General features: G+C 43.0%; 2 protein-coding genes across 5 annotated transcripts in view; both read left to right on the top strand.

Moving 5' to 3' along the window:
• abr (ABR activator of RhoGEF and GTPase) overlaps positions 1–6,472 on the top strand; it is a 138,914-nt gene extending 132,442 nt beyond the window's left edge. For all 4 annotated transcript variants that reach the window (XM_069146921.1, XM_069146922.1, XM_069146923.1 and 1 more), the window contains 7 exons: positions 90–149; positions 550–659; positions 751–890; positions 1,556–1,690; positions 1,869–1,974; positions 2,461–2,614; positions 4,832–6,472. In XM_069146921.1, coding sequence (XP_069003022.1) covers positions 90–149; positions 550–659; positions 751–890; positions 1,556–1,690; positions 1,869–1,974; positions 2,461–2,614; positions 4,832–4,921 — 795 coding nt within the window. In that variant the 3' untranslated portion in view covers positions 4,922–6,472. The remainder of the gene's footprint in view (positions 1–89; positions 150–549; positions 660–750; positions 891–1,555; positions 1,691–1,868; positions 1,975–2,460; positions 2,615–4,831) is intronic.
• Positions 6,473–7,544: 1,072 nt separating this feature from the next.
• Positions 7,545–16,302, top strand: LOC138196653 (beta-glucuronidase-like). The gene is made up of 12 exons (XM_069146925.1): positions 7,545–7,790; positions 8,294–8,479; positions 8,584–8,765; positions 9,700–9,842; positions 10,380–10,567; positions 11,024–11,176; positions 11,338–11,516; positions 12,480–12,626; positions 13,816–13,903; positions 14,401–14,577; positions 14,696–14,831; positions 15,316–16,302. Exons 1-12 carry the CDS (start codon positions 7,575–7,577, stop codon positions 15,465–15,467), a joined length of 1,947 nt encoding a protein of 648 aa, XP_069003026.1. The 5' UTR covers positions 7,545–7,574; the 3' UTR covers positions 15,468–16,302.
• Positions 16,303–16,523: the final 221 nt, after the last annotated feature.

Consider the following 16,523-nt stretch of genomic DNA (forward strand, 5'->3'; position numbering starts at 1 on the left):
ATGTCTGTATGAATTCAGTCATGTCTCCTTATTTGGTCAAAACTTTTGCAAAAATCTGACCGAGTGTGTTTCTTTGTCGTGTCTTTCAGCTGGACCCTCAGACAGTGCAGTCCAAGAACTGGCACATGGACGTCATAGAGATGAACGGGGTGAGACTCGAACTGTTTCAACTCTGAAAGAACTTTTAGCTTCCATTATAGTACATGTACTGTGAAAACAGAAATGTGATGTGTTATGTTTGGTTGACCAGCTCTTCTGATTTAATTCAAAGGTCAAATTAACATGACTGTATTCCTTCACATGCATACAGGAAGTGTTGTTTCCTCCAGTACAGAAATTCACACACACATAGATTTTTGAAAAGAAAGTCTTAGTTTCTAAATATAAAGAGTTTTGTTTGAAGCTTTTTTGAGAAAAATAATCAGTATATTTTACACTTAAGTCCAAATGTTGAAATGATGAGCTTGAAGATGTTGGGTTTTTATAAATGTGTAAACCAGCTCTTCATGATGCAGTCTGTTTATAACTATGCTGTTTATTCATCACCAGATCAAAGTGGAGTTCTCCATGAAGTTTACAAGTCGGGACCTCAGCTTGAAGAGAACGCCGTCCAAAAAGCAGAGCGGGGTGTTTGGAGTCAAAATCAACGTGGTTACAAAGTGAGCACGTTCCTGACACGGAGAACAAAAGGAGATCAAAGGCCAACGGCCTGAAAATGAAGTAAAAGCTCACCGCTGTCTCTCTCTACAGGCGCGAGCGCTCCAAGGTGCCTTACATAGTCCGTCAGTGCATTGAGGAAGTGGAGAAGAGGGGGATCGACGAAGTGGGAATCTACAGGATCTCAGGGGTGGCCACGGATATCCAGGCCCTCAAATTAGCATTCGACACCAGTAAGACTCCACACACTGCCTCTCCGAGCCTGTTCACACCTGCCGTTATCGTGCATCTCCACGTCTCGAGTGACCATGTGATCAGATCTCACTTTTCCGCTCTATATGCAAATGAACACGTACATGACATAAATAAACCGGTAAAGCCTACATACAGAAACGTGAGGACAGAGAAGTCGAAGCAGCAGGAATTTAACAAAATGAGACATCCTTCCTCACTCAAGCCTCTTTTTAATGCACCATCAATTATCCTACATATGATGTGATTTACATTTGTAAGTGTCTGTAATTCACAACCTGAACCGTCAGACTCGACCAGATCACGTCAGTTCAAGCTCCGATTATTTCATTATTCCAGCAGGTTTTAGTATTTTAAGATGGAGAGACTTTGCTGCAGGCAGAGTTTTCCAAGAGATGTGTAGGAAGTGTCTGTCTGGGAACTCCAGGACAGACGAGGAGCCTGAGCTGACTGTTTGTGTTACATAAGACTCACAGCTGCTTTTTTCCCACCGAGATCCACATCACCTTTGATTTCCGTGTGTATCATTGAGCACATCTGCGTGTGTCTCGGCCCGGATGTGAGAGATCCCATCATTCCTGCAGACAGAGTCAAGCTTTAATAATGTTTGGTTTCTAATCTGTGTTTCTCTGTGTGTGACCCGTAGATACCAAAGACATCCTGATGATGCTGAGCGACATGGACATCAACGCCATCGCTGGGACGCTGAAGCTGTACTTCAGGGAGCTGCCGGAGCCTCTGCTCACCGACCGCCTCTACCCCGCCTTCATGGAGGGCATAGGTGCGACCTTTCAGCCCTTACACTAAACCCAGGAAGTGTGTGCGTTTGTCACCAGTGGGCCGTTGTGGAGTTTCACGAAGGGAGTTCTGCTTGACCAGCTGGAGACGACGAGGGCTGAAGTTTAAAAAGCCGTCTCTGTCCATAATTGGATCTGACATGTCTTTCCTGTCCCTCGCAGCTCTCTCAGACCCGGCAGCCAAGGAGAACTGCATGATGCACCTCCTGCGCTCTCTGCCCGACCCCAACCTCATGACCTTCCTCACTCTGCTGGAGCACCTCAAACGGTACACACACACACACACACACACACATACACACATACACACACACACACACACATACACATACACACACACACACACATACACACACATACACACACACACACACACACACACACACACACACACACACACACACACACACAGAAGGACACAGAGCATAAAGAGAGGCAGAGCAAACAGATGGAGGCGACAGAGTGATAAATAGAAGAGAGAAAAGAGTCGGGATTTTTTTTTTTTATAAAAGGTTTTTAGAGGTTCAATCACCTGGAGAAACACTGATTATACCGACAGAGCACAATCAAAAATAATTTAAAAAAAAAGAAGCTTAGATTTATCATCTTTTGTCTTGTCATTAAATTCTGTTTAAATCTTTAACCTTGTGGATTTGTTTTCAGTTCAGTCCTGTTGTCAAATATCGGTCTACATTTCAAATGAAAAAGTCACATGTCTTCCGTGTATTAACCGTGTCGGCGGTTGTTCCTGCAGGGTGGCCGAGAAGGAGCCCATCAACAAGATGTCCCTCCACAACCTGGCCACCGTGTTCGGCCCCACTCTGCTCAGGCCCTCAGAGTCCGAGATCACCAAGGCACAGCACATCACGTCCGCCTCGGACATCTGGTCCCATGACGTCATGGCACAGGTACGGGAAAAACGTTTGAATCAGAATTAACTGGGGAGTAAAAATCTACACATTGAAAACGCTCAGATCCTCCTCGGCTGGTTCCCAGTCGAAACGGAGTCGGCCTCCCTCTGCGAGTCGGTGGAATAAACGGCAGACTGGTGCCCACGTGCGCATTTCCTCGGTGGCTGCACGTGTTTTCCGGATGAATTTTACTCCCACGTCGCCAAGTGACCCACGGCCCTGCGCTCTCCTCTCCAAGCTGTATTCAGGCTGCGGGCCGTCCATTCATCTCTGCGGAGAGACGACTTTCCTCCGCACAAATGTCTTTTCTTGGCAAATTAAACAATATCCAGAGAAAATCATCATAAATGGGGCAGCGTGCAATGCAGTGAAGCTCAGTGTTTGTATTGGAGCTTATTTAAACTCCAAATGTTTACTGCAGTCGGTATACAAAATGTCAAACCTCAAAGAAAGATGCTTCTGCTGCCCAAATACGATTTCCTCTGGGTGAGCTTGTGATGGATTCTCTCCTTCTGAGGAGTAAAAGCTCGTATTAGATCTTCCTGGTAAGCAGCGTTCAACAAACAGTGAGTCACATCAAATGTTCCACACACATCCTTCTGATGAAACCCATCAAAGGGACATTTAGGAGGAACATTAGACTAATTCACCTGTTTTCAGTCAGCAGATTTTCCAGTCATGAAGTATAACACATCTTTTAAATTTCCTCTCCAGAGCTTAGTATCAGAACCTGCCCTACAAGCTGAAGGAATTTATATTTGTAACTTTATTTTAGCAGATTAGTCACATTTAGGTCAGCAGTAAGTATTTTTTAGGTTGTGATTAAGCAGACGGCGCTGAGCATTGAAACGAGGGAAAACACAGAGACATAACAGAGCAAAGTGCTAAATTAGGCAGTCGTCCAACATCAAAGCAGCCGGCTCGTAACAAAAACACATTTAGTCCGCCACAAAATCCACAATTATCATTTTAGATTCAGCCGAAGAGACAAACTGCCTCAGTTTGAAAACGTTCTTTACTGATTTCTACGCCGAGAGAAAAAAAAGTCATGAGAAGATAAAAGCTGTCTGGTTCTCATCCAGTTTGAGGGAGAACAAAGTAATGAAGGTGACCTGAGAGATAAAACTATTCATGCAATCAACATTAAGATTGTTTTAAAAATCGTACTCGTACCCGTCTACTGTTATAAAAACAGACGTAGTCTCTGGGTCTGAAAAGTGAAGCTAATGCAGAGGTGCCTTAAGATGCAATACCACTGAGGGCCACTAGGGGCTGGATCCAAAAAATAGATTCCAAAGCAAAAAGCATCAACTCATTAAGTGAAAGGTTTTTTCATCAAGTCATTATGGTGTCGCTAGCTAAATTCAGTCCCTCTGAAAATGACTCCACCAGATGTGGGGGCGTGTCTGTTTGATTGACATGCCTGGAGTGCAGTCGTATTTCCGGTATAGATGGGAGGGGCATAGTGTCCTCTGGTTCTCAGCACTGACTGTATATAAAAGTGGACGTAGCTTTAGGGTCTCTAAAATAAGGCAGATGCGGAAGCGCCTTAAGGTGCAGTACCACCGAGTGCCACTAGAGGTAGGCTCCATAAACTCCCATTCAACTAGTCTCGGAAAATTCAAAGTTAATAAATTTTTTCCAGGAGTTATTTTGGTGTTGTTAGCTAAAGTCGCTCATACTTTTTAGTTTTCTGGAGGTCCATCTGAAAATAATTGCGTCATTTATTCGGTAAATAAGCTTCAAAAAGCTGTGTTTGCGTGTCTGTTTGATTGACAGGCCCGTGGTGCAGTCAGGTCTCTGCTATTAGTGGGCGGGACGTAGTATCGCTGGGTTTCCAGTCAGATCGAGTCAGATCCCCCCTCGCTTGGAAGTCACACTTTAAAAACGACACTACATGAATCTCCAGAGAATCATCACATGTTTAATATTCCCTCAGTATTAAAATGATATAATGATAGTTATCTGCATGTCAATGTGAACAATGCAAACAGGAAGGGCTATTTGCTGATTCAACATATTTTAAACATGTAAACAAATATGGACAAAATAATACCTATGAAGTTGTAAATGTGGTTGTTCCTGTTTACTTCCTCTGTAGTTAATTGTGGTTCTAAAACTGACAGCATGATGTCAAAATAGTGATCAGGCGTCAATCAGACATGATGTCACGTGAAGCGTTTGTCCTCAGACAGCCTGTCTTTCTGTCCTCAGGTCCAGGTGCTGCTCTACTACCTGCAGCATCCTCCCATCTCCTTCGCCGAGCTCAAGCGCAACACGCTCTACTTCTCCACCGACGTCTAACCGCCACCCGCCTCCCTCAGGGCTTCACCTGGAGACGAGAGAGACGCCGTACAAACTTCGCGCCCCCGCCACTCAAATACCCTGCCTCACCTCTCTCCCCCTCCCAGCAGGCAGCTCGTCTCGACTGTACAGACCCTCTCCACCCTCCCCCCGCCACCACCACCACCAAATCCCTCCTCTTCCAAACACCCCCCTCCCGTCCACCCCGTCCTGTGAAGAGATGGAGTCGAGCACCGTCAGGGATGTCGTGAAGGAGATTTCGTGTCATGTCCTGTTTGTAATGTGAGGGAAGCCAGAACCGTCGAGACCGCAAGGCATTCTGGGACCACGGCGGGAAACGTCAAGGGACAGAGGGGGGAGGGGGGAGGTGGGGGGATCCGGAGGCCACAGCCTGGTGCAGTGGCACAGGACCATGCCTACAGGCGTGTGTGGTGGTGTCATCTAGTCAAGCCCTTTCCAGACACAGTTTAATGATCTCAGTCGACTCAAACCCTGCTTTTCTGTTCTTTTTCTTTTTTCTTTCTGATCAGAGGCATTCCAGAAAAATGGCATTTTCATGTTTTCTAATATTGTTCCGTTTCTTTTTTCTGTCTTTTTGGCTTTGTGCGTGTGGAGGAGGAGGCCGGGGTGTGTGAGTGACGGTGTTGGATGTACTCGACTGAGTGACTGAGTGTGTTTGTGTGTGTGTGTGTGTGTGTGTGTGTCTGTGTGTGTGCGTTTAAGGGACAATAAGAACTTTAGAAGTGGCTGGGAAGCCATCCTAATAAATGGCTGGGATTGTATCTCTCTGTGCTGACAAACAAGAGAGCTGCCCTCCCCACTTATTCTCGGCCCAATTAGCCCTATTTATTTGAAATATATATAATATGTGTGCCTGTACAGTTCTGTGCAACTAGAGAAAAGCTCTAAGGAGTCTGTTTTTTTGAAGTTTATTCAGGTAGTGATGTTATTTTAGTCAGATTTTCTCTTTTCACCACATCCATGGTTGTTGGTAAGCTGTACAGGAAAGATCACCGGGAAGTCGGCCATTTAATTTCAGATCACGTTGTAGAGGTGAACGGGCACTCGTGGATATGACGGCTGTCGGGGAGAAAAAAACACAACGAATGGAACATTTAGCTTCTTTTTTCTCTCTTGTTGTTGCATTGAAAGCCTGTTCCAAGTGTCTTACTGCACCGGTATAATCTGTAGGATGATTTGTGTAGTTGCCCTCATTGCATGTTCAGCTTGTCGATCGAACCAGGCCGGGTAACACAAAGGTAGGTTGCGAGGCCCCTGCAAGTAATAGACTGGCAAAAAAAAAAAAATATACATCTCTGCTCTGTACAAAGCCAACCTTTCTGCTATCAAGCCTGCAACATATCTTAAAATACTGTAAGCACTGCTAGATGAGTACTATTTGATATTTTTAATATAAGATTAAAATAAAATAAAAAATGTTGTATTTTACTTCCTTTGAGAAGAATTTCAATATACTGTAATATTGAGGCTAAATGTCAATGTGAACTTTTTCCCCCTTTTTTTTTAGTAAAATAAAAGTTATCAAACCACTCTCCTGTGTGTCTGTCTGTGCTTTTTACTGTTATAGCATTAATAGTGTCGTCATGGAAACCGAACGATAAGATGATGCTGCATCGTAACATTTTCATATCAAAATATATTAAAATCTGTGTTGAAAGAAGGATTCAGGTCATTTACAAATGTAAAAGTACTCATACCACACTGAAAATACTCCACTACAGGTTAAAGTCCTGCAAAATTGACTTAAAGAACCAAAAGTAAAAGTACACTGTATATTAAATGCTTAATTGATAATCTTGCTGTGTTTTGAAAACGAAAGACACATTCACATCCGGGCTGGACAGAAAAAAAAGGCCAAGGCAACGGTCAGTTGCTTTAGAATAAGTTTAATGCAACCTTGTCTGGTAGTATTAATGACTAAAACCTGATCAACTCAAACGATACTGGTGTTATAAATTGGGTACTGCACTATTAACACGCTTTTCCACTTTTCGAAAGATGGTTTATGTGAACCCACTGCTAATTTTGGCCCTAGGGGCCTCTACCATGTTAATTTATTAATGTCCACTGTGGAGATATGGTGGCGCTATTGAACACATAAAATCAGTGAACTGGTCCTTTAACACTTTGTCATTCTGTAGTTTACTTTGATCCAGAACGTGTCTGGCGCCATCTTGTGTAAAATATAAAGTGGTGCAGCTGAATGACACAAAACCAATCAATATAAAAATAATTGTGGCTATAGAATAAAGTTTCCATTACATATTTTTTCATTTGATGGCTAATATTTTAGCAACGAGGCCTTAAAATTAAATCTGACTGCCATGTCTGCTGAAAATAACGTTAGGATGAAAAATATAAAATAATAAAATAAATGCGAAACACTTTCTCTTTTAATAATCTTTCATCTTTTTTTGTAATACACACATACGATATATACGTAATTGTAAAAAAAAAAAAAAAAAAAAAAAAAGTCCTGTTGTTGTGTCTTGGCTCACTTTTAAATATGTAAACTTCCGACAGTTTCCGGAAGCAGCGACCACGCTGCTCTGCGGTCACGTGACTACAAAATGAATCACGTGACTAACAATAACAAGAAAGTTCCCGAGCGGCTGTAGAGGAGACCTTCAGGATGCTGTTCCCCGACAGGCTCGGGGTTGTCCGGGTTGTGTGTCTGGTGGCGGTGTTTGACGCGGTGGTCCCGCTGGACACCGGCATGCTCTTCCCCCGGGAGTCCTCCTCCAGAGAGCTGAAGGAGCTCAACGGGCTGTGGGACTTCAGGGCTGACAAGTCCGCCAACAGGAACCAGGGCTTCGAGAGGTCCTGGTACAAGAGTCGACTGGCAGAGGTGAGCAGGACTCCGACAGACTTCCGACCAAATAAAGCTGCTCACTTTGTTTGACAGATATAAAGTCTAAATAAACACGTGCGGTCTGTAAAAGGGAACATTTTCGACACTGAACCAGAAGCTTCAAACATCTCGCAGTCAGCATGTAGACCGGAAACACTTCAGAGACACGTGTGTCCACAGACCTGTGAGCTGGACAGAGATTTATAAATGTGGTCACACTCGTTAATGTGAACATTGCAGATTTATATACATATTTACACATTTGTCTACACATTTACTGATCTGGTAACACATTTACACATCTCAATACGTTTGTAAATCTGCATCTAGACTTGTTAATATTCACATTTACAGGTTTGATCCCCCCCCCCACTGATTGAGATACAGTTACAACATGAAATACTTAAATGAATGCAAAACACTTCACGCACTTTTGTAAATAGTTTTGCCACAATAATGTCCCCACACACTGCCTTCTCACTGACGTTGACGTGTCCCAGAGCGGCCCGGTGATTGACATGCCAGTCCCCGCCAGCTACAACGACATCACTCAGGACATCACACTGAGAGATTTCATTGGCTGGGTGTGGTACGAGCGAGAGGTGGTGGTGCCGGCACGCTGGGTCGCTGACAAGGGAACTAGAGTGGTTCTCAGAGTGGGAAGTGCTCACTATTATTCAGTAGTGGTGAGTAGAACGTGCGTCTTCCCAAATCATTCCAGTCAGTGTTCAAGTAAAGAGCAAAAAAAAATCATCTTCATCTTTGTCATCGTTGTCTTTACCTTTTGTAGTGGGTGAACGGGGAGAAGGTGACAGAGCATGAAGGAGGCCATCTTCCTTTTGAGGCTGAGATTGGCAGTTTAATCCGCAAGAACCCAACGATGCCGTGTAGGATCACCATCGCTGTCAACAACACTCTGACGCTGGAGACTCTTCCTCCAGGAACCATCCAGCACATGAACGACCGCACCAAGTAACCGCTGTAGTTTTAGTTTTAATGGGAAGACTATCAGGAAAAATGCCCCTTAATTTCTCAAAGCAAAGGTCTGATAATTGGTAAATAATTTGGTCTGCAGGTATCCTGATGGGTAAGTATCCTCAGTAGTTTCAGTTTTGAACACTTATTGCTAAGAAAGCCGAACTTCCTTAATTTGCTTCAGTGATTTGTTATTTTGAGCTTTTAGGTGAATCAGACTTTGAGACATGTTTTGGTTTTCCTCGTGAAGTTTTTCAAGATAGACAAAGTCCAAGTTTTAAGAAGCCATAAGACTTCAATTATATTTATTTTTGTATTTTTCTGTTTCCTAGATGTCCTTCACATTGTTTACAAGATTTTCATGTTTTATGTTTTTCATACAGTTGCATATTATAACATTAGTGTGGGCTGAAATCATCAATTACTTTACATGATCAATTAGGAAAACCATTAAATCTTCAAACTTCAGGGAGTCGAGGTGGAGGATGGAAAAACAACTGAAACGACTAATTATCACTATCGTTACAAGTTGTTATTATAATAATATTATAATATATTACAACTAGAATTATATTATTCTAGTCGTCTAATTGTTCGAGCTCCTCATCACACTTCAAGTGGTTCAACAAAAAAGAAGCACTCACTCTTAAACTGGTCAGTTTTTCTTTACTTTAAACCGTTTAAAAAATAATGATGAATAAAAACTAAAAATTCATCTACTTTCAGCTCATATTCACGAACCAACTGTTTAGCTGTCGTCATGGTTGCGTTTCAAAAGCTTTCAGTGCTTCCAGTGTTCAGGATACTTCCACTCCTGTCAGCAGTGACACTTCAATTGACTCCTTTCAGGATGCTTTAACTGTTCTGTGAGTAGTCAGATAATAAGGAGATTATAATATAATAATGATAATAATAATAATACGGTCTCCAGGTATCCCGATGGGCTTTTTGTGCAAAACACTGACTTCGATTTCTTCAACTATGCTGGGTTACACCGTCCTGTGCTGCTGTATACGACCCCGAAGGTCTATGTGGATGACATCACAGTGGTGACTGACTTCCTGGATGACACTGGTGAATGAATACAATGAATCTCTGATTTACTCACATTCATATCCTCACCTGCACCGAAGCATTTTTAAAAGGTGACGTATGAAAAAGATCCCAGAGTGAATATCATCTACGTCACACAGACAGTGGAGCGACTTTTCTAAGAAATTCATCATTTTGGACGTCAAAATAATTCACTGACGAGATTCATGCAGATTAGAAATAGTCCAGATAGAAGCTGAAAGGTCACAATATCGTGTTCAACACGCCTCAACCTGAGGGGCAGTGAAGAATGAATGATTGATGCTTTTGCATCCATTGATTCCTGTCATGTGTTTTTTGTCGGGTTGTTTTACCCCATAATGGTTGTTAGAATTAGTTTTCAGGCAGATGTAAATATACTTTATATGACTAGAAATTAGCATGCGCCTACACCTCTGTGGTTGTGTGTCTGCAATGTTTTAGCCTTTTTTACCCTTCACCTGTTTGTCTCCATTCATATCACAAAAATATTATAGTTAATATCCATTTATTAGACAATACTATTTCCTCTGATTTTAGGTGTTGTGAGGTACGACGTGTCCGTCCGAGGTGCCGCCACAGCCATCTTGAAGGTCACTCTGATGGACAACGAAGGTCACTCTGTGTCCTCCTCCAGCGAGTCATCTGGAGTACTCAAAGTGGCAGATGTGAAGCTGTGGTGGCCGTATTTGATGCACGAGAGTCCAGGTTATCTCTACTCCATGGAGGTAAGACAACGTGCTCATAGACTTTCTGCATAACTCTACCATTATATCTGTGCTGTAATTCTGTCATCTTACGTTACCCAGCAACCAGATGACATTAACATGGGCCCACAAATAAAGTTCCAGCTGTTTTTTTTTTGTTTGTTTTTTTATTGTTTATATTTTTTGGTAGCTGAGGTTCTGGTCTCCTCTTTAGCAACACGCTGTATGTGCAGTAAAGAAATCTACAATGAGAGATAACAGCAGATGAGACCAGGACGCTGCTGTTTTAAACTATAATACTGTTACATCAGAGAACTGTTGATCATTGCTGATAAACTGCTGTTAACTATTTTTATGCCCTGATTTTTCACTTCTTTGCTTTCAGGTGTGTGTTTTGTAGTTATCTCGTCTGGGAATGAACTTCCCAACTGGCTGCCGGCACAATCTCTGTTATAACGTCTGCACTTGAACATTCAGGTTCAGCTAATGGCAGCTGATGGGAAGTGGACATATGAGGATGTGTATACTCTACCAGTGGGCATCCGCACAGTCCAGGTCACCAGCTCCCAGTTCCTCATCAACAACAAGCCTTTCTATTTCCACGGGGTCAACAAACACGAGGACTCTGACGTGAGTACCGCCAGAGGGAAACAAAACCTCCACGGGAGATTCAGGCTCTTCAAACATTCACGACTTCTAATAAACAGACCTTAAGTTTGTTTGGAAAAAGTATCTAAAAACGGTAGATCTGGTTCAATAATCCTCCTTTTTCTGTTTATGTTGTGTTGCAGATCCGAGGAAAAGGTTTGGACTGGCCTCTGATCGTCAAGGACTTCAACCTGATGAAGTGGTTGGGGGCCAACTCGTTCCGCACCAGCCACTACCCCTATGCTGAGGAGATCCTGCAGATGTGTGACCGCCACGGCATCGTGGTGATAGACGAGTGTCCGGGGGTGGGCATCAAAGACATGTGAGTGTCACCGCTCACTTCTCTTTGGCTTTGTTTTAGGGTTCAGGAAAAGAGTTATGAATACATGACTGTTAGTCTGTCTGTAGTCACAGCACAGTCTCAACTACTGAAAACCACACAGATAGAAGTCATGTTGAGAGACCCTGGCCCCGTGGCAGAGAGGACACACCCACTAACAGTGAACTTGTGTAAGACACACGTCTAATGAGGACAAATTCCTGGAAAATACAGCAAAATAAAAGATGCACATCCTCAACAGGGTTTTGAAAATAGTTGTGTCTATACTGGAGGTTGAAAACTAAATTGAGTTGTGTTTGATGCTCAAAAGGTGTCCATGTAAAGTTGGCTTTAGGCCAAGTTACACTATTTTAAATGAATTGTAAACAGCCGGATGAGGTTCAGTCTGATTTGCACTGCAGGAGGAAACATCCAGGAGGGTTTCTCACCTGCTAAACATCAGCGTGTTTGCATTCTCATTGTGAGCATGTCGGCATTTTAGCTCAAACCTCTTCTGTGTTTTAAGCAGCTACCACCTGTAGGCTCAGTCTTAATACTCAATTTTGTTATTAAAAACTGTAACTTTAGACTCTACGTAAGGCTACTGAAGTCATATATTATCTTCAGCTGAACATATTCATGTCTTTTTGCATTGAAGGAGGACTGTGGATTTTGTCTTCATCTCTTTTATTCAATGTGTGTTAAGAAGTTTACAGCCAGTATGGACTAGATGAGTTATTACAGCAACCTTTCAGCTTACACATGAGCATCAGAAAAAATGTGAACTTACCCTTTAAGGCAAAAAAAACAAAACAAAAAAAAAAGGATTTTAATACATCGGAAAAATAATTTCATGAAAGATACTTAAAATGTAATTGAGCTGGTGTGTAACCAGAGCTGACGGATGGATCTGGTTTATTAGTCAGCTCAGTATAAGTGTGAGTATTTAGTTTTTTGCCGATGTAGTCGCAGCTTTGGAAACGCCTCTCTGTCCCACCACCTGGTCGTCATGGACGAGCTCGTACGCCGGGACAAGAACCATCCCTCTGTGGTCATGTGGTCAGTAGCCAACGAGCCCGCTGCGGAGCTGCCGCCTGCTGAACTCTATTTAAAGTGAGTACTGGTGATTTTCTTTGTAGATGTGAAGAAGTGAATACGTCCACTCATCAGATTTGCTGTACTATACACGGGGATGCAGTGAGAGAAGTCAGGAAGCTGCCCTGAACATCTGGAGCTCAGTAGAAATACTCAACCGGCCAACTCCTAACCACCAAGTCAAGTTATTTACGCATGTAGAGAAGTGTACACCTAATTCTAGCGTACAAACCTTTGCTTCTATACAGTAACAGAAAAAAGCTGTTACTTTACATGACAGTCCACTTATTGTCAGCAATTATACAGTATTGCGTTATCCATTATATTTTAAGATTTTAAAATTTACGAGGGTAAATCAATAAGTTCAGAGGAGGAGGAAGATGTAATCCTAATGAGTAACTGGTACCAATTTCGTCGCCTCATCATCATCCGTGTCTGAGTTCCACACGTTTGTGTGAGCAGTGTTCAGGGTGCGTCCGTGATGTTTTACGCACCTGAAACTTTAGCAGACAGCAGGCATAAAAGTTTTTGGGAAACGGAGAGAAGTCACAGGGAGCCAAACCCGATGAGCAGGAGTGGTGAGGAGCTACGATTGTGAACGAGACACTTTGATTGTGCTCTGAGCGGGCGAGTTGTCATAGAGAACCGGAGCGCGTCGCCACAGTTTGGGTCATTTGAACTTAACGTTTTTCATCAGACGCTTCAGAACGTCTCAGCTGATCTCTGCGGTTTCACTCCGACCCTCCCGGGATGAATTCACGGCACACAGACCCACGACTGTCAAAGAAAACCCACCTGGTTGTGCGCTGATCTGTTCTGCCCCTCGGAAACCTGACTGTCACTCAGAACGCCTCTCCAGGCTCATTGTCTCATTGTCTCATTGCTTCATTGTCTCATTGCTTCATTGTCGCAGCCCTCCTGAAGCGTTGTTCGGATCTGTGTTTCTGATTTCCAGAGTTTGATACAAAGTGTGACATGTGCCCTCTGCTCATGTCCACAGAGAAATCGCCGACGCACCCGGTCCACCGCTCACAAAAACGAGTGCATTTCAGGAACTGATGTTGATGAGGCGATGCAATTTGTAGCAGTTACTCATTAGGATTACATCTTTCTCCTGCTCTGTGCACGTCACGGTGCGCACAATTAGTAGTTGTGAAACGTATTGATTTACCCTCTTACAGTCACCCACATTTTGTTTTTCTTACAGGACTTTGATAAAACGTACCAGATCTCTGGACCCGACCCGACCCATCACCTACATCACAGCCAGTATCAACTATGCAAGTGATAAAGGGGTGAGTCTAAACCTTCACTTCAATAGCAACAGCATATTAAAGTAAAAACATGCACAGCGTATTCAAAAGATGTCATGCTTTTTAAGAGCAGCAAGCAAAACAAAATGTTCTGAGGAGAGGAACAAGGTACAACAAACGGTATTAGATCTGATGCCCCGTGTGACCTCACTAAGAACACCTCAGATGACCTACCTCTACATCTATACCTCCGTCACCACGGTCGTCCCTCAGTTTGACAACTGCCGTTCATCGAGCTCAGCTGTCATGCAGTTTTACCACAAAATATTCACATTAAACTTTGCAAATTGCAGCAAAATTATTCAGAAAAGCAGCGTTAAAATGAAGCATTTTTGATCACAACATTCACAAAAGAATTCTGCAAAATCGATAAATTAATCTACAGAATGCTGAGGTCATCGAACTGTGTTTAACAGAAGTCCTGAACGAGATGGAGAATGTGTCGACATGTCCTTCTCTGTCTTTTGTGTTGTCCTCAGGCTCCCTACGTAGACGTCATCTGTGTAAACAGTTACTTCTCCTGGTACCAAGATTCAGGACACCTGGAGGTCATCCCTATCCAGCTCAACACTCAGTTTGAGAACTGGTATGGAAAGTACCAGAAGCCCATCATCCAGAGTGAATACGGAGCAGATGCAGTGTCGGGGCTTCACAGAGTGAGATTTCACACACATCCAAACACCTGACTGCAGGAAACCTTCATGTCGAACAGATCTGGATTTTTCCAGAACCATGTTGAAGCCTTAAGCAACAAACCTTATCTTCCCTCTCCAGGATCCACCTGTGATGTTTACGGAGGAGTACCAGAACGCCGTCCTGCAGAGCTATCACGACGTGTTCGACCAGAAGAGGAAGCAGTACGTCATTGGTGAACTCATCTGGAACTTTGCAGACTTCATGACTAAACAAGGTACTGCTGCTGCTGCAAAATACTACAAACTGCACAACTACAACTTCCACCATTTGCACCTGTTTATAAAACGCTGTTCGTATACCGAGTGAACTTTTGCAATATATTTATATTTAATATATATTTACGCACTGAAACGGCACCGTTTTGCCTTTGGAGGAGCTTTGGATTTAAGCAGCACACCTTGCACACAGCCACAGCCAACCCAAAGAAAAGCAGAGATCTTTTTTTCTTCTTTGTCAGGGCCAGTTTACATCAGAACACCTGCACTGATAAATCAGTCCACTGTGGCTAAAGCTATTTCTTTCTATTTTTCTTCTCCCAGTTAATCACACTATAATGCTTAACTTAAAAAAAAAAAAAAAAAAGGATTCCCTTTACATCTTAATTAGTCTGTATATTAATATCATTGTTACTGTTGAGAAAAGGCTTTTAATTGTCCTGTGCATGACGAGGATGTGGTCCATGTGTCTTGTGTGTGCAGGGGTCACTCGTGTCCTGGGGAACAAGAAGGGCATCTTCAGCAGGCAGCGGCAGCCCAAAGCGGCAGCCTTCCTCCTGAGGAAGAGGTACTTAAGACTGGCCAATGAAACAGGCAGACTACCTCCGTGGACCAAGTACCCCTGCTCGCTCTGACATGTACCAGTGTTGTGTTGCCCCGTCCAGGACCGGCTCGGTACCATGAAAGCTCTGCGTCTTCTGGGAAAAAAAAGCTGCTAAACATTTCAGCGTGTACACATGAGGTCAAACCTCCATGCAGCGAGGGGTGCATCTGACTGAGAACCGGAGGACAATGTGGCCGCTCACCTACACCACCAACCTGACTGAGCCTCGGGCATGTCAATCAAACCAGGCACGCCCTCATACATATCTCTTTTTAAGGCCTTAATTAATTCATTTATTTTGAGAAGGACCAGCAGAACACTGATTACACAGTGAATTTTAGTGAATGACATCATAATGACTTCTGCAAAAAAAAAAAAGAAAAAAAAAAAAGCATTGACTTTGTATTTCATGGGAGAAGTTGTCACTTTTTAAATTGAAGTCTATTAGAGCTGGAAGGCTTTTTTTGGAGCCAGCCCCTAGCGGCCATCACTGGTATTGCACTTTAAGGCACTTCACTTCACTTTCCATAAACAGAGTCTACATCCAGAACATCACATTTCAAAGACTCTGTAAGGGAAGGGAGCTCACCGCTCCGTCCTCAGACACATTTTGGAAAACAAACTTTAAACCAAATGGAGATTTTGTCCTTTGCAATTCTGTTGGAAGTTTCCAACAATGTGCCTTGTACAACCAATCGGACTGTTTTAGCCTTTTTTTTCACTACATGATTGCTGACTGATGAAACACTTTGTATGTGTAATGAATGTATGAATTTCAATGCTGAATCCAATCAGAAAAATTGTATTTTTATAAATGAAAATGAACTGAAAATAAATCCCTTTTGGTATATTTTAACCAAATAGTATGTTACCGTTGATCAAACACAAGCACGTTTTGGGTTCGCTAAGTCATTCAGGCAGCAGATCTACTTCACACTACGCAGCACCTGCACTTCAGTGGTTACAGGGATTATTGTCCTTGTCAGCATTATGTGGTCGCTAGCGAGATAATTCACTCAGGCAAAACTGGAAGACTACGAATCTATGACGCTTCTTCCAAAAGTAAAATGAGGAAGGCATCAAGGCG

The sequence above is a fragment of the Embiotoca jacksoni genome, unplaced genomic scaffold, assembly GCF_022577435.1.
Source record: "Embiotoca jacksoni isolate LCO1_2020_lvr unplaced genomic scaffold, fEmbJac1.0.p SCAF_13, whole genome shotgun sequence".
NCBI lineage: Eukaryota > Metazoa > Chordata > Actinopteri > Embiotocidae > Embiotoca > Embiotoca jacksoni.

What these genes read in the sequence shown, in the direction of transcription:
- LOC138196653 (XM_069146925.1), top strand. Translation starts at nt 7,575, where the DNA reads ATGCTGTTCCCCGACAGGCTCGGGGTTGTCCGGGTTGTGTGTCTGGTG. An exon ending in GGGGTGGGCATCAAAGACAT is followed by an intron (nt 11,517 to 12,479) that starts GTGAGTGTCACC and finishes TTGCCGATGTAG; the next exon opens with TCGCAGCTTTGGAAACGCCT. An exon ending in CCTGCTGAACTCTATTTAAA is followed by an intron (nt 12,627 to 13,815) that starts GTGAGTACTGGT and finishes TTTTTCTTACAG; the next exon opens with GACTTTGATAAAACGTACCA.